At 35.2% G+C, this 25,800-nt stretch overlaps 2 protein-coding genes and 1 long non-coding RNA gene across 5 annotated transcripts; 1 reads left to right on the top strand and 2 right to left on the bottom strand.

The window, feature by feature from the left end:
• Nucleotides 1–14,492: 14,492 nt before the first annotated feature.
• LOC116162858 lies at nt 14,493–14,885 on the bottom strand. Its single transcript, XR_004143625.1, has 2 exons — nt 14,637–14,885; nt 14,493–14,586 (listed from the first exon to the last, which is right to left on the bottom strand). It is a non-coding gene; the product is annotated as an uncharacterized LOC116162858 (long non-coding RNA).
• Nucleotides 14,886–16,362: 1,477 nt separating this feature from the next.
• On the top strand, nt 16,363–18,600 carry LOC116162855 (zinc finger C4H2 domain-containing protein-like). Of its 3 annotated transcripts, none has more exons than XM_031476594.1 (5): nt 16,363–16,506; nt 16,562–16,733; nt 16,783–16,961; nt 17,013–17,252; nt 17,363–18,600. In XM_031476594.1, the coding sequence occupies exons 1-5, from the start codon at nt 16,448–16,450 to the stop codon at nt 17,493–17,495; spliced, it is 783 nt and encodes a 260-aa protein (XP_031332454.1). In that variant the 5' UTR covers nt 16,363–16,447; the 3' UTR covers nt 17,496–18,600. The 3 variants fall into 3 exon arrangements, with proteins under 3 accessions (XP_031332454.1, XP_031332453.1, XP_031332451.1); XM_031476593.1 differs by having other exon boundaries at nt 17,013–17,273; XM_031476591.1 differs by having other exon boundaries at nt 16,783–17,273.
• Nucleotides 18,601–23,397: 4,797 nt separating this feature from the next.
• LOC116162853 (activator of 90 kDa heat shock protein ATPase homolog 1-like) lies at nt 23,398–25,025 on the bottom strand. The gene is made up of 3 exons (XM_031476589.1): nt 24,791–25,025; nt 24,351–24,714; nt 23,398–24,297 (listed from the first exon to the last, which is right to left on the bottom strand). The coding sequence occupies exons 2-3, from the start codon at nt 24,705–24,707 to the stop codon at nt 23,635–23,637; spliced, it is 1,020 nt and encodes a 339-aa protein (XP_031332449.1). The 5' UTR covers nt 24,708–24,714; nt 24,791–25,025; the 3' UTR covers nt 23,398–23,634.
• Nucleotides 25,026–25,800: the final 775 nt, after the last annotated feature.

Here is a 25,800-nt window from a genome sequence, read left to right as displayed (position 1 = left end):
TTAAGCCGGCCATACACGGTCCAACGCCGTCGTACGATCTTGTCGAATTCGACTAAGTTGTACGATTTTTGATTGTGTATGGGCACATCCGACTAAGTTGGTTGGATGAGAATGAATATCAAACTTGTCTGAGTGCTGCAGTACAATCGAGTTGTATGCGACGCAGTTGGACGAAATTGGATCGTGTATGCGCGCTTACAATCAAGTCGGTCCGACAGAATCCGTGTACACAGCGAAATTAAAAACCTTTATTATTATCATATTGTGTTAATCTTAATATTCTTAATGCAGTATAGTGTGAACGATCTTTTAAAAAAAATCACATCCAACTCTATCGTACGACGTTGTTGGATCGTGTATGGTTGTATTCAATTTTCACGATTTTCGTACGACAATTCCATCCGACATTGTTGTACAACGGCGTTGGACCGTGTATGGCCGCTTTAGTTATAATATCGCTAACTTACTTAGTTGAAGAGTTAAAAAGATGATTAAATTATCAAAATAATGTATTCTGTTCTACTGAATCAAGATCTGTAATTAATGTGGAACACCCTGTATATTATTACATCATAATTATGTTCGAACATTCTTCATTTTGGAAACTCCATGGCGGCACATTAATAAGTGTACAGGATTGTTCAGTCAGTAGACGAGGGCAAATTTCTCTTTTTTTGAAAACTTTTGAAAATAACAGATAGGTATCACTGGAAAACTGAAAATGTCAACTTTTGTTTCATTTTCCCTACTTCCTCATTTTCAACGGTTGGAAATGAATGGTTCCTGTTAGCGTCTTCTCTAGGCACTTTACTTTCGAAAAATATGAATCTGTTATCATGATTTTCATAGCACGCTAGATGTAGAAACTGCAGGTTACTACTTGCTTATTTCTTATAGAGCCATATTGATTTCTGCCATATAGGATAGAGGACAAAAAAGAAATTCATTTGAATGCATCGCCTGCATGGCAATGTTGATTGAGCGAGATCCATTTACCCGTGGATGTTGGCGCCAATCTAGCGTGTTATGGCAATTCTGACAATCGATTCAGAATCTCCAAAAAAAAGTGCTTATGGAAGGTCCTAACTGGAACCGTCTATTTCTGACCGTTCAAGCTGGGGAAAATGAAAACGCATTTCTCAGTTATTTTCAAAAATTTCAAATGTGTTTTTTTAGTCACAAAAAGGGGGAATTTTGTCCCCATTTAACCTACAGTGTATCTCTCACCGTTACGGAGATCCCAATGGTGAACCACGAATTTGAACCATCCTGTATACAGAGAAGTTAAGTTGTGTGTTGTAATGTACAGCCGTTGACAAAAGTAATGATTGCCGAAAAGGTAAATCCTGCAGCCATTGAACTACTCTGTAACTGGAACGGCATCGCCCATAAATCAGCCATTGCCAGGGGCCGTGGCGAATTTTTGTGAGAGAGAGATGGGTAGAGGTAGGTATCCCTTACCTTGTTCCACTCATGTGGGCTTATGGGATGGTTTATACTACGTCTTACATTTTGCTTATTTTTGTCTAAAATAAGTTATTAAGAGATTTGCAAGAATGGTCATGAACTGTGTTGCATATACGTACAATCATTTTTATAATAAAAATTCAAATATTCAATTTCATGGGTACGTTTTGATAACATTTTCCAACATCGACGTGCGCATTTATTATTTTTGCGCATGACGGGATTTGCACCGCTCAGATTTCTTTACTAATGTACCTCACACTCGTTTATACTGTCCTTATGAATGATAATTCTTCTTTCGCACTCTTTAGTACTAATTCAATAGGATATTCCACTCGCCAGAGAGTATAATGTGAAGAAAAGCGTTAACGCCGCCAAAACCTATAAAGCCGTTTTGACTTACCTACTAATTTGAATATGAAGTTCCTTATTATTTAATTTTTCACTCAACGTTATTATTGATACTGCTCACTAATGGGGCGAAAAATACCTTTAAGGATTGATTTTTTTTATTTATTACCGATTCCTTCGGTCTACAATGAACGTACATTAAGTGGCGTCAAAGAGTAAAGATAAAATATAAAAGCATACACATATCACACAGGTACATATATCACAAAAGTTAAATTAGAAAATATCATAGTTTGCATTTTCTACATCCATATCCATCCACATATGCTTTAATGGTGTAGAAGCAGTTATATACGAAAAACTTTTTTCATTTCCCTACGAAATATTCCGAAGGATTTGCAGGTCTTGAGTTTTTCGAATGTACTCGTATATACAATGGTTTTTCTGGGGCCAAGTTATAAAGGTGAGTTCCGGAAAATATGGGAGACCTTTTGTAGAAGGTGTAATTCTGCCCTCACATAACTCGGCGTACAGTTCATCTTGGGCAAAACTGGGTTATATAAGTAGCGCAATGCCTTATAAACCCTCTGGTCCAATTACCGTGGTTAGATGCGCCAGAAACCTTTCGCTGCTCATCAACGAAATTTGCACTTATGCATTACTCAAGCCGCTCGCTGTGGATGTTCCAATGGCTATTTGTCCTCAATTCTTCAATACTGTCAATGGCACCACCAACACTTACAACTCGTGTGTTTGGTATAGTTACGTTGGATGTGTCAAGGTATAGTTGCGAAAACAAAGGATCCATCGGACTGTTGGACAAATTCCAGTCTCGTAAGAGAAACAAACGTTCCATAAGACCAGCATAAGACATTCGTGTCAATTTGTTTCCATCTAATGGCAATGCGGTGACCACTACGAGTAAATTGAATTTTTGCTCTTAGAGTAACCATGATTCTTAAATTCATTTTATTCTAAAAAAAGTGCTTTTTTAAATTTACGTTTACCTCGACGCCAATTGTAATATATTAGGTACCTACCTCCTTGCTAATATATTATGTAAAGGGTAAATTACAAACGAACACAACCAATGTTTCTAACTTTATTTTACGTTAATAAGCAAATGGAATGCGTCGAGCCACCATGAATGACATTATTGAAATTATACTTTTTTAACTTCAAGAATCAAGTATGTGAGTGTGTGAGTGAGAAATGGCGCAGTTTACCACATTATTAAGTATATATTTTAAGATATTCCATTAACAACTAGATATTGGCACTTATAAAAGCATTGACAAGCATTTATCTTTATCTTTCTAAGGCCCCAACCTCCCAGTTTATGTACTTATCTGTATTTTTAACCAAATACGTGTGATCGGTCCTGCATATGCAATACAAAACAACGTGCCAGACAAGGATGAGAATACCTACGTTATGCTGGTTGCCTAAAATCATTGCGGCACGCGATTTTGGGGCTCGATGCCGTTCCAGTTACAGAGTATATAGTTCAATGCCTGCAGCATACGCAACCAACACGTGAATATGTGCAACTTAGACATGGGAACTAACAAGTTAAGGTAAGAAATATGTTGGTTGCTTATGCTGCAGAGTCCTATCAGGCGAACATTACTTTTGTCCAAACTGAAGGATTTTCCAAAATATGTTTATATAACTAGCGCATGTGCTCAAATTATGGCAACTACCTCAAACATTTCCACTTATCTTATCACTCCTTGTTTCTACATTGTATATTTAAACATACAACACCGGCGGGTTGCGTCATCAAAATCAAATGTATGCCTGAAATGTGTATCCATGGTGTTATATATTTTTAATTCCATGAACGAGGTGAAACCAATTGCGGTGGTACCATGAAGTTCCATTTCAAGTTTCCAAAATATCCCCTAAATTATAAAGACATAAATGGTAGGGATACCGCACCACAATTAAGAGTATTGAGTTGCAAAAAATTGTATACACGGTTCACCTCACTATATGATTAAGACTTTAGAAATTGATGTAAAGCTGCTCTACAGCTTAACATAATCGGAACGTAATTAATGAGCATATGAATTAAGTATTTAATTATTAACTAGCTATTCTGCTCGTATTTAATATTGCATTCATTTGTAAGATTACATAGAGAAGGTAGGCCAAGCCCTAAACCACAAGTTAACGAATTCATTGGATTCAATAATCAATAACGCCACATACCTATAAATACACGATACACATACGTGTGTACTTGCGCTATGTTTCTATTCAAATAAAAAGCGCAATTTTTTAAGAAATTCATGCCACGTCAAATCATTCTTTTTAAAGGAGCTTTTAATGTTATCCAAAATTATACACAGCTTGCTACCAATTTACATACTTTAACTTGACATCTTGATCAACAAAAATGCACCAAATCACTGTTTGAGTATCAGCTACAAAATTCCCAATGAAGTCAATGTCTTGTACACAGAAGCAGTAGTCGAATTTTCTTTACTCTCTCGTGTAAAAGTTCAATGAGGCATCCATTTAACAAAAAAAAACAAATTGCTATTTATGTCAGTAACCACCGTCTTGAATTCCATGTACCTAGACATTGCTTTTGAGGTTGTCCAATCGAAATTAGAAACTTTCAACTTTTTTCATAACCTATAATTAAAACGAGATATTTCATTTTTCTCTAAATAAGCAAAATGACAAGTGTACGCACATCTTGTCCGCAATAATGAGAATGAGAAGTCGTTATTGAGACATGAAGACAGACAACCTGCAGTTCGATCTCCGGTCTATTTTAGTATGATTGCAACAGATTTCGGATAGTAAGGGACTGCCAGTAAATATTGGCGACCTTCTCGGTATCACCAATGGATAATGTACCAAGGAATCCGAAGATGTCAGATATCTCATGGAGATCCATGGCGATCCAAAGACATCCACGGATAGGTATCCGAGAATGCGCATGCATTTTTTAACTCCACCATACCATTTTAAATTACATAAGTACAAGACGAGTAAATTTTCCACGCCACTGGTCAGCAACTTTTGTAGCTATTAAACATCCGAACATCGCCGAGGTCACGATTCACATGCACGACACGAAGTAAACAGGCGAACTGTATTAATTTATGCACGACACAACAAATGAAGTAAACCAAAACGTTATAAATTTATGCATATCTTTTCTGTTCATTATAATATTATACAATAGGTGCAATATGGAGGTACGCCACTGGTCACGCACGACTGAAAATGCAAAGAGTTGACGCAGTAAATAAAATTTTTTGCCCACCAAGAATGTGGCCGTCACACGAAAATTTGCTTCAACGCGCAAAACGAAATTTGACATTTTCAGTTTTTTGGTGGTATCTCAGTTATTTCGGATTATTCAAACATTCCAAATTTCAAAGGGAATAATTGTTCTAAATTTGCACTTCTCAGAAAGTAAGCTTCATAGCGAAAAATATTAAACATAAAATAGAAGTGCCTTGAAGAGCTGTACAAAGAGCTGTACAAAAAAGTTTTATTCATTTTTTGCATCGAATTCTAAATAAAGCCGCCAGAGGTAAATATAGTCGGAAAATCGGCAGTTTTATTAAAATTTCACATATTTAACCACCCCTCCCAACCTTAAGCCACGGGATCTCGCTGGCAGACATGACTTTTTCTACTTCACTATGTATCAGCATACTTTACACAAAAAATCAGCCATGTAGCGATAAGTCACTTTTTTCCGTAACCAGCTCTCCGTCCATAAGTTACATAGACTGTTGCCGGTAATACAAAAAAAATCATTTTCCAGTTTTCACGAAAATCTTCGGCATTGATCCCAAGTTTTTTTATTCAGTGGCATACTTGATCTATAGATTATAGATACCGAAGCAGAATTAATTTACACAAATCATATGCAGAAGAATGTGAAAAGTAAGGGAAAACAAAATTTAAAAATATACCTACCTAACAGTAGATATTATATTGATTGTTTCCGTCACGTTTGCTCTTTTGTAAAAATGAAAACATGTCAGACAACTATAACAATCCTGCAGGCGCGGCGGAGCCCCTAATTACCTAAAGAAAGAACGTTATTTATTGTTTTATTGTGGGAGAAACCTTGAGTTCGCCCTCTTATTGGCAACAATCGCCACATCTGTTTACATTTTAGATCGGAGGCCATTTCGCATTTGAAATATTTGGAAATATTCTAGTGTAGTATTCTGTTTATATTACAATTAGAATTACGATGTCGCATTGATTAGTTTTTTTACGAGAACATGAAACATATCATGTTGTAAAATTGAAATTCGATTGAAACACTTGTCCACCAAGTCCAGTTGCATTCAGAATGAGGAAACCAAACCACATTTCAGAAGACCGTGCAAAAAAGTTCACCATTATGGTTGATAATTAAATATAGACATATAGAACATGTTATTATACTGATATACAGGGTGTTATAAGCATTTAAAAAAAATTAGGTGGTAGAGGGGATCGAAACTAGCACTTTTTCCAAATAAACCGAAAGTCCAACGTGTTTCGTTGGAAACCACACTCAACAAACCCCTCTAACTGGGGGTGCAACAAAATTCTGATTTCGAGTATATTTGGTATATGGGGGTTTTTGAACATTTTAGAACAATTTTTTTTAAATCCCTTTTCAAACAAAAGTTGTACTCGTTTAAAAATTGGTCCTTCGCTCTTCGGGTCAAAAAGTATCCCCGTCTATTACTGAGTCAGAATGTAATTAGTTGAAAATGTCGCAAATAATACTAATAATAATACATGCGAAATTAGATGACTCACTAGTAGACGGGAGATACTTTCTGAACCGAAGGACCAATTTTCAAATGAGTATGAGTTCGACAATTATGTTCATGAACCTCGTCATGAACTAATCAAGTATGTATGTACACAACAAATTCCGTTGAATTCTCTCCATATTCGTTGTTCGGTACCAAATACCAAATTTCGTCGGAATCCCCATAGGTGCAATTTTTTACACACAAATATATATCACCCTGTATATATTTCAGAAATACTATATTTTTTATGATCTGCACGTGTAGTTAATTGAAAATCATCTCTAGAAAAACTGCATTTACGTAACTACGTTTGGGATTCACCGTGTTCATATTCAAAGATCTTTAGTTGAAATCAACTTTTTTTCTCGCCACAGTTTAGTATCGCGCCGCCTTGGGGTAAAAATTTTGGGGAAATTTTTAATAAATCGGAAAGGACACACTTAAAAATCGCTAGGAGGCTGATATTCTCCTAGGCGTTATGGTTGCTGAGAAACTAAAAATGTTGGGACTTGTGGATACGTAGTTAGAAAAAGCCAAATTTTAAACCCTCATCTTATTGGGAAAAGGTTTTGCTGTGGTCTCGACTATGAACCAAAGTTCCTGCTGAGTACGATGGTACCTCATTTTTCTTTAATGGAATACTCTTTAATTTAAAAAGATACCATACTAAATTCTCTTTTCAACACTGAAAAAATTCAAAAAATTACATATTAATTGAAAAAGATATAAACAATTCCAAAAAATCAAAATCTTGTTTGAAATGTTTGTATTTTGAACTTTTTGAAACTTTGTTACTCATTGTGAAGTTTTTTTGAACTTTTTTGAAGCACTTAAATCTTTCTTAAATTTTATCCCTGGGATGTTATATTTCTGAAGAGAGATGCTTTTTAGATTACAGCAATCATTATAAAGAAACTTTTGTAATAAAACATTTTTCTGTATCTCGTTTAACTAAGAAAATATAGGATCACTCTAAAATTAACAATTTATTATTTATTATTATTTTCATTTTCCATCTTAGGTTTGATAAGATGGATGGACCAATTAAAAATAGTTATTTTTTATACAAGGGAAAAAGCTTTAGATTTTAGCTCGAAGTTCGTGTCGGCAGACAAAAAACCGAGAGCTAAAATCCAACATTGTTCCCGTGTAAAAAAAATTGAATTCCTATCTTTACTCATGTGTACATGGGAGTTTATCCGGGTTTTCCCGGGGAAAAAAAGTAATTTCATAAAAAGTGACATTTTGTGACCTGCAAACAGAGTATTAATTCTTGTTTGTGCCGTGCGAGGTGGTAGGTGATCGAATCCTAGCAATTGAGTTTCCATAAAGTAGCCATTTGAAAAATCGGATGTAGGGTATGATCAGACCGTCGATTAGACGCGTTTTTGGAGGACTGGTGACGTCAATTCCAGAGGTAAATGATTACTTACATAAATACCGATCTAGAGATACTAAATCGATGTCAGACTGTAATCAATCTCCAAGTGGTCTCATAAAAAGTATCTCCAATCAGATAGTGAGCCGGAGCGAGCAAATCTGTTCTGATGCAACAGTGTCAGATCGCTGAATTATATCGTTTGAACTAATTCCACGAAGATTAAGAAACCCCTCGTTAATTTGTAGCGAGATTGGTACTATCTCTAAATGATGGTGACCCAATTTTGATCCATTTAAAAATCGATTTTTTCCTGTATTGTGAATGTCTTATGAACAAAGACAACTTTTTCAAAAATTGGGGCTTTTATACAGAAACATTTCAAGGTACACATGCACAATATACGCTATATAATTACAATGCAAGAAAAATTAAGTGCTTAAAGAAATTTGACTTTCCTCGAAAATTGCATTTTCCCTCTGGGCCTCTGCAAGTATCCTCCTCCGACAGCTCGACATCCGAGATACTCGCAGTTAATTTTTTACATCAGTAAGTAGATATTTCTCGTCAAGATGAACCAATCGCCCTTTGTCATTCGTGGTACTAAATTTTAAAATTTAAATGGTACACTCCCTACATGCATTTTTTGATTTTACGGACAATTTTGCACTTGTTTTGGGTAATTTATACGAGGTTGATAGAAAAAACAAATTAATTTTATTTTTTCTCTAGGTGACCATGAATAAATGAATATCATCCCATTTTACCTTATTTATCTAATCACAAGAACTTTAAACAATTGTGAATTTATCAAAATTAGTTGTATCCGGTATCGTATAGAATCACAGTGGCTGGTGTTTTGAAACGCCCTGTATATATTTGTCAAGTGATTACAACCATTTGTTACTTTATGTTTGAATAAAAGAGTATAATTTTTTTCTATGTTAACATATCGGCTTCTTTGTCGAAATCGATTATTATAATTCCCCATACTCCGCGAACAATTTCAGACGGGCGTAATTACATAGGGAAAACTTTAAATCTCCGAAATATTTCGATTACGAAATGTCGGATGTACTCGCCAAAAGGAAAATGAAGCGCCGAACAAGAATGTCAAAATTTGAGGTGCGAGTAAGGTCCAGATGGAATTTGTGTCATTGAAGGTACTGATTAGGAGATGTGAATTAAGCAGATATTTAAATGACACCATTGAATAAAATATGATGACAGTACTGTTTATGAAAGCGAATTATAAATACAAATAGAAGTGCATATTATACTCAAGCAGTAACGCAGAGTGTCATGTTTCATGAATCATGCCAATTGAAATGCTGACTGGATAGAACTGGAACAGTGACATTGTTGGTATGGTCGGCGGATATGGAGACGCAGGGAATTTTTTTTATTTGGTATTTGATTAAAGGTGCAACCGGTTACGTTTAGGGCGCGGTAACCGAAGGTGACAAAAAAATTAGTGCTATCCGAGAAAAGTTTATGCAAATGCTGTATACCATGGTATACAGACATTTCTATTCGGCGGTCTACGATGTGTAAGCATCAGTGTCAAACTCATTTTATTGGCATAATTGTTTAGATTTTAACACATTATACTGGTTCAATTTTTCGTCCATTTATCGCCATTTTGAGAGCACAAAACGCATAATAGCATCTCTGTCACTACTATAACGGGCGATCAAAAATGAGTTGCTGTCGAGTCGCCTTTGGAAGTTCAGATTAAGTACGATTTCCTATGTAAACAAAAATTCCAAAGGTGACTCGACAGCAACTCATTTTTGATCGCATGGTACACTGTGTAGTGTAATAGACTAATAGATAAGGAGGGCGCCTATGGGCATTCTACAGACGGTACGAAATACAAATTTGGCAGAAATAGATAACAATAAAAAACGATAAAGGCTCTGAGGTAATAGGTCAATTAACGGTGTATATCATCTACGTATTTAATAGCAATCCAGTAAGTTAAGAGATCACACAATTGAATAGAAAAAACAAAAAAATTGATCAAATTAAATTAACAGAAGATATAAGAATCTAAAATACAGTGTGGGCCTAGCCCTAGCGGCAAACCTAGAAACATTAAAAAAAATTCCAGCGAATCTCTTGGTCTCTTTTGTTAACAAACACTTTTTCCCCAAGCTGTGCAACTAGCGACTCCTTAGATATGGCCTGTAGCCTTTCTTAGTAGGACATCCTGTACAGTATCATATTATATTACATATTAATATCGGTATCGATCGATCCCTAATATTTGTTATATAATTATATACAGGCTGGTGACTTGCGTAACGCATCATAGGGATTTCAATGTAAAATTCATACCATGCCATTATTGGCTCCCCAAATTATTTTAGAGCAAAAATGTATATACAGAGTGGCCCAACGAGAAGTATACAGAGGGCTGTTAGGAGGGTATTAAATTTAGAAATTTCGAAAAATCCTCGAACACGCCAATTTTGTATTCGAGGGGGACAAATTTTGGAATACAAATCACGAACCCAAGTCTTCACCCCTCTACGTAGGGAGCTTAACCCCTAATATTTTAAATCGAATCCTATGGCAAATGACACATTATTTGAAAGTCAATTTAATCGTGATTACTAATCTGCTTTGCTTTTTAAATTCTATTGATTCGTTCCGGCGATAATTCGCATTTGAAATGGTTTTTTTCTAAAAAAAAAAAAACAAATGCGATCTAAGTCACCTTGTACTAAAATTTTATTTTGACGCTTCAATTTGTTTGTTAAACTTAAGTGTACGTGTCAGTTCTCCGAAACGAATCAATAGAATTTAAAAAGCAAAGCAGATTAGTAATCACGATTAAATTGGCTTTCAAATAATATGCCATTTGCCATAGGATTCCATTTAAAATTTTAGGGGATAAGCTCCCTACGTAGAGGGGTAAAGACTTGGGTTCGTGATTTGTATTCCAAAAGTTGCCCCCCTCGAATACAAAATTGACGTGTTCGAGGATTTTTCGAAATTTCTAAATTTAATACCCTAAAAACCCTCTGTATACTTCTCGTTGGGCCACTGTGTATATAATGTAAGGTTTTTTGTAGAAACAATTTTTTTACGTCAATAAACCGTATAGTTTTCAATTTTTTTTAATAATGACGGAAGATTGGAAAAATAAAACCTCCATCTTTTTCAATAATCTGTGATGCCATGGAATTTTATAATACAAAAACTACGCCAATATCCGTCATGCCTTGGAATGTCTGCTATAAAACAAATCAAATTCTACCAAAAAGTATTATATTTAGAACAGCGAATTCAACATAAAGAAAGACCAAATAAATGTTCAATAAGTCACCATTAACTGCAAGACAGTAATCAAGTCGATCATAAAATCCATTTCGAACTGCTAATTGATAACTGGATATCTTTTTGTTTTAGAAAATTCCATGGCATCGCAGATTATTGAAAAAGATGGGGGTTGTATTTTTCCAATTTTCCGTCTTTATTACGCAAAAAATTGAAAACTAATACGGTTGATTGGCGTAAAAAATTTTTTTCTACAAAAAACTTTAATACATTTTTGCTCTAAAATAATTTGGGGAGCCAATAATCGCATCTTATCAATTTTACATTGAAATACCTATGATGCGTTACGCAAGTCACCACCTTGTATATATAATTATACATCGTATTTTTCTAAATTTTGAATAGGCATGTTTCTACCGTCAGCCATGTGTATCGATTGGTATCAGCTGCCTTCATTACTGTGGATACAATAAACAAACCTCCAATTAAACAGTAAAAAAAAAGGTTTTCATGACTAAAATTTAAAAAAATATATAGGTTGTAACCAGGAAAAAGAATGAAAAACAATTGACATTAAAATACATAGGGTGTTGCATTTAAAAATACATACATTGGAGTCAAATCTTAGAAACAGTGGTTCAAAATATTTTTGACTACGCCACTGGATTCTTCGTAAAAATATCTAATAAAACAAATTTGCTGCCGTATCTGAATTGACATCCTTAACATCAAACCTGTCATTGCATTTTTTTAGCGCATTTCCACAAAAATAAAAAAAATGCGCTATTGTGGCCACTTTGTCCGTCCGTCCGTCCGCTCGTTTTGCGACGCTACTAGTTCTTTATCTTAAGAGCTATTGTTCTACTTTTTCGCTATTTGGTTCGTTATGGTGTCGAGTCTTGTACCAAGGAAGGAATTTTTTCTGTACCGCTTACAAAAAAAGTTGTTGTAAAAAAAACAAAAAACCGTTTTTTACATATTCCATAATTTTACACTTTTGCCGTTTATTAACGATCCTAGAGATCGTTTATAATTTTGCATTACTCTCTGTCGTCTGCCTGTTGGTCTGTCCGTCTGTTCCTTTGTCTGTCTGTCCATCTATCTGCCCGTGTGAACGATAACTTTGTTTAGAAATGTCCGATCCTTTTACATCTCCGTTAGTCATGAACTGAATTGCATGAAATTCAATATGGGCATAGCTTTAGCCATATAATACGCAACGCCAAAAGTTGAATCGAATCGATTCAAAATTCACAGTGCCCTTTTCGCATCTCGACCATTTATAAACGGAATTGTAAACTTTTTTTTACTTATAAAAGTATTTGAATGAAATTTGATACATAGGCACTTGGAATAAAGGAAAATCAAACGCCAATTTCAAAATTTGGTTTTGCGCCAACTTTTTTATTTATGGAAGAATTTAAATGAAATTTGATACATAGGCACTTGGAATAAAGGAAAATCTACCGCCAGTTTCAAAATTTTATTTTGCGCATGCGCAGTGCCAACTTTTTTTATCTATGGAAGCATTTAAGTGAAATTTGATACTTAGACGCTTGGAACAAAGGAAAATCTAACATTACTTTCAAAATTTAGGTTTGCGCATGCGCAGTTCCAACTTTCTTATTTAGAAAAGCATTTAAATGAAATTCTTCTCATAAACTGAAATTGAAGTAGCACGTCAAAAATGGATTGCCCATGTGCAACGCTATCTTTCATATTTGTGGTCGGATTTTTACGATTTTAACAGAAGTTGCATCTTACAAATGGGAAATGAATGCAAGTGGAAATGCGCTTTATGTAAATCGCTTACGATTACTTTTTAACTTGTTGTATTTACCTTGCCTCAAGTTACTGTTAATCTCATTTTAACGAACAAAATAGCGTTTTTGAAGATTTGAGCTATCAAAAGGTAATGAGGTGATTGTAGAGTATTGAGTAGAGCACATTAAAACTTTCGTAGGACTTGTCACTTGATGAATGTAGCAGGAGCTTATTTTTTTCACCTAAAAAATGACCTGCCGATATTTTGTTCAAGAAAATTTGTTTTCGGCCAATGTATGTATTTTGTACTTGTCCCTCGACTTGTCCTTTATAGATACAGGAAAAGATCTCGCAATAGTATTCTCAAGGAAAAGGAAATCATTACCTAACTGGAGACGAAGTTTCTTGTGATAAATTAGACAATACCGGAAAGAAAGAAGGTAGGAAGTTGTATTCCCTATGGCCGAAACTTGCATGTTGGACATACTGTAAGCAAAGTATGAAAAGAATGCATCTAAGCATTTTACTGAACTCAAGACTGAACTGGACTGAAAGCGGATAAAACAAGTATGGCATTCTCTATACCATGCGATAGACCAACTTCAAGTACTTTTATCTGGTTGTACACTGTCATATTTATGAGCAGAATCAGGTTCTAAGGACAACCATTTGGTTTAAAACTAAAGAGTAGGACTTGAGGCAGTCTTGAAAGACAGCCGCTATTGCATTCTGAGAGAGGCAGTCAGGGAGTTAAGTGACTCCCCAAACAAGATGGGGGAGTAATAAGTATTACATTGAGACCTCGCCATTTTTTATGCACCCTTTTCATATCTAATCATCTTCACAGTTCACACATGGATTCTAAAACCCAGAAGGTACCTACAGACCACCACCAGACACCATTAGCCAACTAATCAGTTATATATCTAAGCAGGGATGTAAGACTTCAAACTTGCTACAAAAAATATCAAACAGAGACACCCTTAAAATCGAATGAATCACGCAGCATACTGGCAACCACTTTGCCACTCAGAGGAAGTTCTCCCACCTCCAGTTTCAACTGTAAGTATTCTCAACTTAAAATCGAAAAACAATGTGTCTGAACTCTAAGCTTTCTAATACAATTTTCTAAGACTTTCCAAGATTTATAGAACAAGTCTATTCACGGAAAGATGAGCAACTACCACTTGACCACATACTATCATTTCTAGCACATTTTAAGATAGAGATATTATCGAAAATAGATTAAATATCATGATTGGTAATTACTACGCCGTAATGAAACTATGTCAAAGATCAAAGGGAAATTTATCACATACAAAAAAATGAATGAATAAATAAAAAACATTGACAATATAAACAAATTATTTTTCATACCTGTAATAACCCTAGCAGTGGTTGTCGATTGCTGTGTTGTGGGGGAAATTGAAGATGTGGATTTATCGGTGGATTTGTCCGTTACTGTGGTCGTCAAGGTGTTCGCAGGTGTAGAACTAGAAGTGATGCTAGTTTTTCCGTCTGGAGTTGTTACCGTTGCCTTAAGTTCTTCACCTGAAATTGATGAGAATTATTATTACTAAACTAACAAAGCAAGCACTTACCCTCAATCTTAACAATCAAAGCTAAAAGTATTACTAAGCAACTATGTTTAATGAGATACATTTTGATAGAAAGTTTAACGCAAGCAACCACAATTTAAACTATCAACCTTTAGCAATCAACTAACTGAAATTGTTTAAGTTAATTGACTATAATTACAAAAAACATGTAATCAAAGCTGGGAAGGGAGCCGAAAAAGATAGATTGCGCTGACTGATAGCCGACAACCGCGAATGACAATTGACACAAGCACAAGTTACTAAAATAACCTTGCAATAACAAAAACCCTAAACGAAATTCAAAATTTCAAAACATGGTCATTTATTTTCGATGGATCCCAAGAGTGTACATACTCCTGCTTTAATTTTAACACGTTGCTAAGGCTACATACAAGTATTTCCTGCACAAAAATAATGCAATTTTAGTAACACAGGTTTGTCACATGAAACTATTTTTTTTCAAATGTTGGTACTGAAATATACAGTGTGATCGGTGAACACCAAACGAAATTCAAGGAAGGTAAAGTTATACATACAACCAATCATACGTTCATGTTTCGAACACCCAATTTTATTTATTACAGTGTGGCTAGATGTCCATCGGCGGTGTTTAGGTATATGAGGCCAAGGAGCTTATTGATCCTCAATTAAGAATCCGCCATAGTTTTCTACGCAAAGCGGGCTTGTTTGTAGCATGATTTTTTAGCAGTGGTTATGGAATTACATGTCCGGGTTGAGAACAGTTTGGTTATCTCTAAACTTTTTTGATTGTCACACATTTGCAAGAAGTATTTTTTATTGTTACCTTTGCAAGAAAGGTATATTTTTGCGGTTCTCAAACTGCACTATAATGAACTACAAAGAGGTATTGGTTGTAATGTGTAACGAGAATACGTTTTCAATGATCGAATATTTGGAATTAGTAGAATATGGATTTAAAGCGAAACTTCCGACTTAAAAAAAGGGTGAAGATATTAACAGTTTATGGTGCGACAAGTGGTTAGCTGATTTTAGTAATAAAACAAACACTTAAACCATATCGATGCTCTGAATCGCAGTATATAATGTTTAATGTATTATTAAATTGCGCATAAGGTGAAGTCATAGTATACTGCGAATCAGACCAGAGCTTCTCTGAATAATAATACAGAATGCCAATACGCGAACCGGCACGGGAACGCTTAAAAAATAATTCTGCTTAGGTAGTGCGGAACCGAAACCTATACAGGGTGAAAATGAAACTGAACTGATAAGAGTTTTGGCACATGATGAAATGAACTAAAATATTTTCAAGATGGCGCCACTTCCGCAAATACCGGAGGTAGCCATCAACTTTGGTATTTTAAATAAGGACCCCCTATTTTTCTATATTTTCGGATTCTACGTCGAATTTGGAGTACAACGATACCGCATAGTTTGACCCTTTGCTCCAAGGGCTTCGTCGATATTCAAGTTTTTATGTCAAAAATTGAATTTGCAGGGGTAATTTTAAAAATTTATTATTCGAAAACGGTGAGAGATACTGCAAAATAGTTTTCACTGCTTTATTAAGGAATGATCGAATTTTCTTATGGTATGCATAACCGTCTAAAAAAGTGAGACTACGTCACTTTTTCAAAGCTCTCAACTTTTAAATGTTTAAATATCCGTAACTCCATTTTTTCAAATAACACTTGGAATGTAGTGTAGACACATCCTGCTCTTTCGCCTCTTTCATAGACGATTCTTTAGACACAACACACCCCCAATTTGTTGTTACTGAAATGACAAGTTTTAAACATATATTATAAAATATATGGTTTCAAATAATAAATATGGCAACAACAGACGAAAGAACAGTTTTTGCTAAATTAGAAGCTATTAAAGAGATCAGGTATATCAGTCGTCATAGCAGCATAACATGTACCATTTTAAAATCAATACTTTAGGGCGAAAACTATTCAGTTGGAAAAACTCAAGACTAGAATTCTTCTTGAGGTGGAAGCTTTAGATCAAGAAGAAAAATGCCTATCAGAATACAAACAAGAGATGGATTTGCTGCTCCAAGAAAAAATGTCGCATGTCGAAGAATTACGACAGATTCATGCAGACATAAATGCGGTGAGTATTTGCGACAGTATTTTGATTGGTGTTTACATTTTAAATGCAGATGGAAGGTGTTATAAAACATGCAGAAGAAAGTCGTGGTCGATCTTTAGCCACCGCTGCCAGAGTTCATGAAGAGTATCTTCCATTAAAATCGGAAGTGGATCGGTTAAGACGAGATTGTTTAGGTTTGGATAGATTACCCGAACTTCACGAAGAGGAGGGAACGTTAGTTACACCCGAGTATGTGTTATTTGCCATATATTTAGAGAAATGTAACGTTACACCTTTCAGGCGATTTGCACAATTTTTCTCGCCAACCAAATCGAATTCTCAAAATTTTGCAAAAAGTAATGAATGGACACGTCCTTTAGCTCCAACAGACAACCATATGAGCGCTTTAGCTCCTCCATTACCACCCACATTTTTACCACCACCCAATCCCTTAAGACTGGTAGCGAATAAACCTGAGGCAGGGCGTCCAAGTAGCTTAGCCCAACCTCCACATCCAGGACCACCTACGCCTACCTTCAGGTCGGATTTTGTTAGCTTGAGGTGCTTTTGTTTGTTTTCGTTTAATCGCTAAAATTTGTATTTTTACTGTGGTGACGGATCCTAATATTGATAATTATTTTTTTCATTAGGCAACAACCGCCACCAATGAAATCATGTTTGAGTTGCCATCAACAAATACATCGAAATGCGCCAATTTGTCCACTGTGTAAGGCAAAATCAAGGTCAAGAAATCCCAAAAAGCCAAAGAAGAAAGAACATTAAAAGTTTGGTTTGACCAATATTAATGTACTCGATACTGACTAAAAACTGTTCGTTCAATTCCTAAATAGACCAATCATAAACACTTGCCTGGTGCATTTTGCTTTTGCTGGGACAAATGCAACAGTGCACTCGAGTTCATTTTAGAATTGGAAGAATACAATTAGAGCGTGAAATTTTATTCAATAATTTAAGTAATGCAGAATATATACAGTGCATTTATCTCACATTGGAACATATACGATTACATGCAATGGTGTTTTCCTATGTTCCATTTAAAACATTGGATAATGTGCGAGTCACAACTCGACCAGCTTTTAATTATTTTCAGGTTATGTAGGACACTGGACCTCAGAGTAAAGCTCATCACACAATGAAAAAAATAAAAAATATGAAATATGGAATAAGAAATAGTGACGCCATACACGCAAAACACAACAAACAAACAGCAACAGACTATAAGCCAATCAGAACACTCATGCCGTTTGAATTTATGTCATTATAAATAAAATGGCAGCTAATTGTAAGGCAATAGCAGGCTAATTGCACCACTATCAAATATAATTCTAAGTTCATAACATCACAAATCAACACCTCATACGTACTTGTTTTATTTTAGATTAACAAAGAGAAAATAATAAATAGAGAATACGCGTGCGCGCCTCTTCTAATGTCATTGGTTCGCAATATGAATAAGGAATAAAAATTCGACTGAACGAAATTATTATTTCTTATTTGCTAGGCTTATTTCATATTTCAATGTTGTGTGCAAATCCATAAAGATCAGTAGATTGAAAATTGTTATTTCTTATTCCTTATTTGTTATTTCATTGTGTGATGGGCTTAAGAAATAAAGAGAGATGCCTTGATGCTTATCATAACGTGCCATCATCTCGTCATGTTTGTACACATTGCAAGAAGCGAACTTGTCACATTTTGCGAGACGATGTTTAAAGGAATATTAATAATACATATTATATTTGAAACAATCTAAATGGATTTTTAAATATTTATAAGGGTTGTGAAAAACAAACAATTATAAATTTCAATTAAACAGTTTAATAAGAAAATTTATGATAATTAGTAGGCACTTTCTTTCGGTGATCCAAACGTGTTTGGATTGTCAAATCACGTTCTTTCGAGGTGTGATCTTATGATCATGATTGCTAAAATCGTGAACACTGAACATAAAAGTTTTATGATCACGAATTCCTAACCTATAAATGCAAGGATATTTTTGCTCAAATGTTAGGTTAGTCAATATTTGTAACTGAAGAGAAGCATAATCGCGCAAGTACTTCCACTTTGTATTTAAATTATTTTCATAATCCAAACAAACAATACGTAATTCGAATGCTAGTGTACTTGCATGCAAAATCGTATGTTGCAGTTTAAGATAAACGCACTGTATAAACTATTTATTCATTTTATGTTTACATAATTCATTATGTTAATTTAAAGCTTTTTTATACACTGGATAGAATTTTTTTTCTAAGTAATTTTGTAGGTAACTCAACTAATTGTCTGTAGATTAATAATAAAATAAATGAAAGTTTGTGTCATAAACTTATGACAAATTTTTTAATAGTTTGTCCTTTAATGATAATTATTTTACTAACTGACAGCTGTAATTTGTTACTTATTGGTTTACTTAATAAGTTTTCATTGGTTCAACTATACCATTACCAATAGAAAGTCTATGGTGTGTGGCGGTTTAAATAGTGGACCCCCTCTTCCTCCCCTATAGGTAACATTTATGTATAAAGATTTGCGGGATCATTAGATAGTAATCCTGCGGGATCCCGTCAAATTTTAAAAACGTTCGGAAATAAGCAATTTTGTGCAGTTAACGGAATATTCTCAAGAAAACACATTTTATTTCGCGGAAACAATGCAACACATCAACTGCCGTCTTTTCTTGTCGCCGCGCCGGTGCGTAATCTTTTATGGCCCCTCCATGTCTATCTGGATTGCTAGAAAATTCGCTGCAATATTTCCATACAGCCCCTTTACTACCTACTAAATTCTTTTATAAACAATCGACGGGTCCGACATATTGTCTACAAGAATAACAGTTCCTGCGTTTTAAAACAGTATAAATAAGTCTGATTTGCGTACTCATCTCGCTGTTTAACAAAGTTAATAATAGATACAGGTTTGCGCGTAATTATTGCATGAACTGCAACAACAAAAATGTTCGAAGTAATCAAATTCGCATTGTTAATGTATGATGCGGTAAGCTTGGTCGATAAATTCTGCAATCCCCCAAATCCCGCGGGATCCTGCTCCATTTACGTACGGGATTAATCCCACAAAAGGACTGCGGGATCCCGCGATCCGGGTATTAGCATTCCCTAGTCCTCACATATTAGCTTCTCCTTTGCGCAGCATAGCATCGTGTTGCAGACAGAGATGTTAGTCATACTACACCTCCGTAAGTATACCTATATAGGTACGTATATATGCAATGTGGAATATAGGGCGAGCAACGAAAAGGCGAACGAGTTCACTCGAAAAGGTAGTATAGGCCTTGGTCTGGCGAGCTAGGGATTACCCCCTCCGTTGTCAATGGCAGGATTTAAAAACTGCGGGCTCAATGACAACGAACAATTTAACTCAGATAGCCACAGATGGAGCCTTTTCTTATCAAGACCCCTGCGCAAATAGGGGTTCATAAAAGTTTCCAAAACCGAATAGAGGCCCGATTAGGCAGATCATCGGGGTTCCCACGGGTCACTGATATAGATATGGTCAACTATTAATCATATATGCACCAGGTTAGGCTTGTAGGGGAGCCCAAATGCAGGTTCTATGGTCTGGCAGATGAAACTACATCAGCTCCTTCCAACAGTTTTGGAACCGCGGAAAGCGGAGCTAAACAGGGTGCATGCTGTCCAATATTGAGAGGAACAGACTCGTTAAACCCAGATGGAAAGAGTTAAGGGTCGGGTATAGACACAAAAAGAGCCTTTTTGGTGTGTGTACATATAGTCGGGAACCCATCATTGTGAATAGAATAGATTTAATTGAAAAATGTATATGGCACATACCTATATTTAATCGCTTTCTTCAGGTATGAGGGAAGGCAAGATGAAAGTGTTCTCCATGTTCGAAACTAAGTATACTTGCCACTTTTCAATGCCATATATTTATATCTAAACGCATAGCAATACAGCGGCGGATTGCTCTGTATGGTGGAAGTGCGGGCGCTGGTGAGGGTTGCAGTGAAACCAACTTTCCACAAAAAACGGAGCTCGTACTGCTGTTGATATAGCTCTGGAGTCCACATCACAAAGCCTCAGCCTCAAGATGATGAACTCAAGTCAACAAAAGCATCATCACTTGTGAATGATTTCATGTGATTGCAAGAATTAGGGACTTGTGGGACCATGTGGAGTTGCAAGGACACGCGTGAACTGCTCTTTTAATCTGCAGCCACTGTAGAAAGCCTTGGACGTATGACGTTTGACATACCGCATTATACTTTTTAGCGCATTTCCACAATAAAAAAATGCGCTATTGTGGCCACTTTGTCCGTCCGTCCGTCCGCTCGTTTTGAGACACTACTAGTTTTTTATCTTAAGAGCTATTGTTCTACTTTTTTCGCTATTTGGTTCGTTATGGTGTCGAGTCTTGTACAATACCAAGGAAGGAATTTTTTCTGTACCGCTTACAAAAAAAGTTATTGTAAAAAAACAAAAAACCGTTTTTTTACATGTTCCATAATTTTACACTTTTGCCGTTTATTAACGATGCTAGAGATCGTATATAATTTTGCATTGCTGTCTGTCGTCTGCCTGTTGGTCTGTCCGTTTGTTCCTTTGTCTGTCTGTCCCTCTACCTGTCCGTGTGAACGATAAGTTTGTTTAGAAATGTCCGATCGCTTTTACATCTCTGTTAGTTATGAACTGAATTGCATGAAATTCAATATGGGCATAGCTTTAGCCATACAATGAGCAATGCCAAAAGTTGAGTCGAATCCATTCAAAATTCACAGTGCCCTTTTCGCATCTCGACCATTTATAAACCGAATTGCAAACTTTTTTAATTATAAAAGTATTTAAATGAAATTTGATACATAGCCACTTGGAATAAATGCAAATTTAACGTCAGTGTCAAAATTTGGTTTTGCGCATGCGCAGTGCCAACTTTCTTATTTATGGAGGGATTTAAATGAAATTTGATAAATAGCCACTTGAAATAATAGTATATTATATACCGAGGGACTGAAGTAGTACTTTTAATCTCGAAGGTAAAGTTTATGGCCCGACCGAAGGGAGGGCCATAATTTACCTGAGGGATTAAGACCACTACTTCAGTCGCAAGGTATATACGATATTTTTCGTACTTCCGAAACTGAAACACTTAATATGTATTGAGTTAGAGAACGCGTTCTTTCAAAACATCGCTGCTTAACAAGTTACCATAGGCACGTTGCGTTGGTACGACAATCCCTATGCTATGGTAACAAAAATAATTTGGAAACTGTCATTGCTAGTGTCATAATTTTGGTGGTGGGTGACAAAAGTGCATTTGATATTGATAAAAAGTAGCCAAACTAGGTAAAGAATTGATACCACCGAAATCCAAAAAACTATATGAGCAGCAGTACGATGCGTTTAAGAAGTAGTGCCGCATACAAATTGTGGAACAACCTACTGAAATTGCTTGTTAATAATTTCATCCTTCCGGGATGTTCGTCCAAATTTAATCCCGGCGGGACAAAAAGTGACACTTCAGTAGGTATTTGTCATAATGGAGTGAAGTTGTCACTTTAGTCTTGGAAGTACGAAAAAGCAAATGTTTACGCCAGTTTCAAAATTTGGTTTTGCGGATGCGCAGTGTCAACTTTTTTATTTATGAAAGCATTTAAATGAAATTTGATACATATAGCCACTTGGAACAAAGGAAAATCTAACTTTAGCTTCAAAATTTAGGTTTGCGCATGCGCAGTTCCAACTTTCTTATGTAGAAAAGCATTGAAATGAAACTCTTCTTATAAACTGAAATTGAAGTAGCACGTCAAAAATGGATTGCACATGTGTAACGCTATCTTTCATATTTGTGGCCGGATTTTTACAATTTTAACAAAAGTTGCATTTTACAAATAGGAAATGAATGCAAGTGGAAATGCGCTTTATGTAAATCGTTTACGATTACTTTTTAACTTGTTAAAAATATGTTTACTTATATATAGGTAGTCTTTATATATTCATAGACTTATTTGTGCATTTCCCTCTTCCAAGTTCAGCAATGTTTTTTTTCGCCACGTTGATCACACATATAGACTACATAGCTACATACCATCCTGGGTCTTCCCAAAAAAATTTCCTTTCATTTTTCGAAATTTACCTCAAAAGTTAATTTGTTTATTAGTGGTTTTCAATTACTACTGTGTTCTTTGTTTCTTCTTTTCAACAGAATGTTTTGGTTTATCATTTTTCACCTTTTAGAATAATATTTAAGTATTAGTTTTTACTGAGAGTTTTTAAAGTTAAAACAGTATTGCAGTATCGGTATTTTAGAAACTACTTAGATTTAAGCAAAGTTAGTTCTATTCAAGCGCATCCTAAAAACATAGTTTCGTAAAATGTGGTATTTCAAACTGCAAAAAAGGATCCTCCCCTTTTAGTCGATAAGGTAACTGGACAAATACTAACAAAGCAAAATATAATAGTTAATATCCAGTTATTTTAATTTAACGCTACACCTTGCCATAAGTTTTTGATAAAAATTACTGCAATAAAAAATTATTATATTCAGTAGCCAAAAAACCAAAGCAACAACTACCACTTTCTCCCATCTTTGAGATGGGAGAAAGTGGTAAACTAACTAAACTACCATTGAATGGATTGTTACCATATAGGCACGGAGCTCACAACGTGATGTGTAGTAAATAAAGTAAAACGATTCAATTATTTTTTAATGTTTCAGCTGAATTACAGAGGACATAATGGACGAATATTAGGTCTAATTACTGACAATGGTTGCATTTAAAAGTGTGCACAATGTTCATTAAGCTAGGTGTTGCAAAAAGCTAATTTCGATAAATGGTAATATCACAACTGGTTTTCAATTAAAACTTAATCCAAAATTGGAGAATAAATTATTTTTTGTCTAATCGATGATTTGCTAAATAAAGCTAATGTAGAAGAGCTCCAAATCCAAAAGTTTGTTTGATCGAATTCCAGTAATACCGCTCCCAATTTTGTTTGGTAGCATCAGCTTCAGATCTAGGAACGTCGGTTTGTACCACATGTAAAACAGTGTGGTCACTTTTCTGGTCTAACTTAATGGTAACAGTAGAAAAATGTTCAGAAGGCCATTGTTTGCATCTCCATTTCTGCACAATTTTTTCATTTGGAATCAATTCAACGAAATTGCCACTTATGTTACCACCGAACAATTCGAATGATCCACCTGGTACAAGTTCTAGCTTAACTTGACCTCTTGTAAATGCAGTAACCATTTCTATCCTCGTTAAGGCATCATACAAATCTCTCGCTCTACATTGAAACTTCTCAGTTACAGATATTGTGGTGAGGTCTGATATTTTACTTTTCGATTCCGAATTAGACACAACAGGCTGCATGCTTACTTTCTTATTAAACCCACTTGATAAATTTTTAATTTTATCTCCAGTCCCCCCTTCTTTTGGAGGGAGAATCATACCTTTCGAGAACTCAAGGTGTAAATTCTTTACGTAACCATTTAATAAGTCTCGTATAATTGGTTTCCCTTCCTTATTCATAATTTCCTTCAGGGGCTCAGCTTCAATCAAGTTGTCTTTTATTGAAACTTGAATCTAGAAGTTAATTAAGGGACATTTCAGTCGGCTGGAAAATTTTAGCGACTTACGTCTATTTCGTCAACCTCATTTTCTTCAGAAAGATTTGGAATAGTTACACTTCCTTCGTATACTTCATCATTATTATCAATTGTGCCCTTCCATTTCAGTACAAGAGCCCATTCATAAAAGAAAATTAACTTTCCTTTCCTATTGTTAGCAGACGCCTCGCCCTCACATTTCTCAATTTCGTAAACTTTAATACTCGCTCCATTCGACTTTACTTCAGCGCCAATAAATAATTGCTTAAGTTTATCTTTTGACCAGGAACTAGCATCTCTTTCGGTCCAGTGCCAGTTGTTTACATTGGTAGCATCAGGTCTTTCTTCGACTATCCATCGGGGATCTCCTTCGCCCCATTTAGCCATGGTAAATCTGAAAGCAAGTTGAAGGGTTAAGTTCATAATCACAAATTAGCGACTAAACATTACTGCCTTGTTATTCAACTTACATGCTTTAGTAAAATAAAATTATAATAATTGCAGGTAGATAGGTAGATATAGTACAGTTACAGTATCAGCACATTTGTTGAGTACAATAATGGAGCTAGGAATTAATAAATTGTTTGCTTAAAGTTATATCCAGCACTCCAGAAAATTCTAGAAAGTATACAAGTTCCTTCCAATGTGATTCTGCTCCGATCACGTTGGATTGATTGATTATGTAAAATGTCAAATATAAATTGTCATTTATCAGTTGTCAACTGCAAAGTGCACGCTTTATTGTTTTCAGCCAGATGGCGGTAAGGTTATACAGAGTGACATGTTATGAAAAGTGTTTTATTCTACAGGGTGCACAGGACAAACCATTTTGTAGGTTCATAACTAGATATGCTCAACTGGCGAACGAATTTAAAATTTGTTTACGCATCCTGACATCGGTTGACAACTTTAAATTTTGGCGGCGTCAATGATCGATTTAAAACTTACGTTGTTGATAATAAACCATAGACATATGAATACTCATATGTCTATTGGCTTGTTTACACGAGGACAGTAGGTAAGTGGTAACTAAGTTTTAAGTTACCGCTTTTTCTGCAAGTGCTGTTCGCACTGCTTTAAGTTCAAAGTTGGTAAGTTCTAAAATTTTCAAAAATGCAAATCGACGAAATGAATCTAAGGCAGCAGTTTAATAATGTATATTACGCGATATTCTAAACATTATATTAGAAAAAATGTACCACCTTTCAGATTAACAGGAACTGGGCCGAAAATTTTAAGGGAAAGGAAGAGTGTGAGAGGACAATTACCTACATGCGGTGCATTGGAATGCTTGATAAACTATAGAGAATCGCCAAAAATAAAAATAATGAAAATGGTGGTAATGGTGATGGTAGTAATAATAATGAATGTCTTGTTAAAATTTTAATATCTATATTATGGTTGTTTGTCTATTGATGTGATCTGGTTTATTTGTTTGTTTTGTATATTTACTATAAAGTTCAAGTTCTAGGGGAGTCCC

Source organism: Photinus pyralis, unplaced genomic scaffold, assembly GCF_008802855.1.
Source record: "Photinus pyralis isolate 1611_PpyrPB1 unplaced genomic scaffold, Ppyr1.3 Ppyr1.4_LG2, whole genome shotgun sequence".
Lineage (NCBI taxonomy): Eukaryota > Metazoa > Arthropoda > Insecta > Coleoptera > Lampyridae > Photinus > Photinus pyralis.
The sequence above is the reverse complement of the archived record's forward strand: the minus strand, read 5'-3'. Positions and strand labels throughout refer to the sequence as shown.

Bases quoted from the DNA above. Each gene is read 5' to 3' on its own strand.
- LOC116162855 (XM_031476591.1), top strand. From the start codon at position 16,448: ATGGCAACAACAGACGAAAGAACAGTTTTTGCTAAATTAGAAGCTATT. The intron at 16,507-16,561 runs GTATATCAGTCG...TCAATACTTTAG, and splicing joins GAAGCTATTAAAGAGATCAG to GGCGAAAACTATTCAGTTGG. The intron at 16,734-16,782 runs GTGAGTATTTGC...TTTTAAATGCAG, and splicing joins TTCATGCAGACATAAATGCG to ATGGAAGGTGTTATAAAACA.
- LOC116162853 (XM_031476589.1), bottom strand. From the start codon at position 24,707: ATGGCTAAATGGGGCGAAGGAGATCCCCGATGGATAGTCGAAGAAAGA. The intron at 24,298-24,350 runs GTAAGTCGCTAA...ATTAACTTCTAG, and splicing joins ATGAGGTTGACGAAATAGAC to ATTCAAGTTTCAATAAAAGA.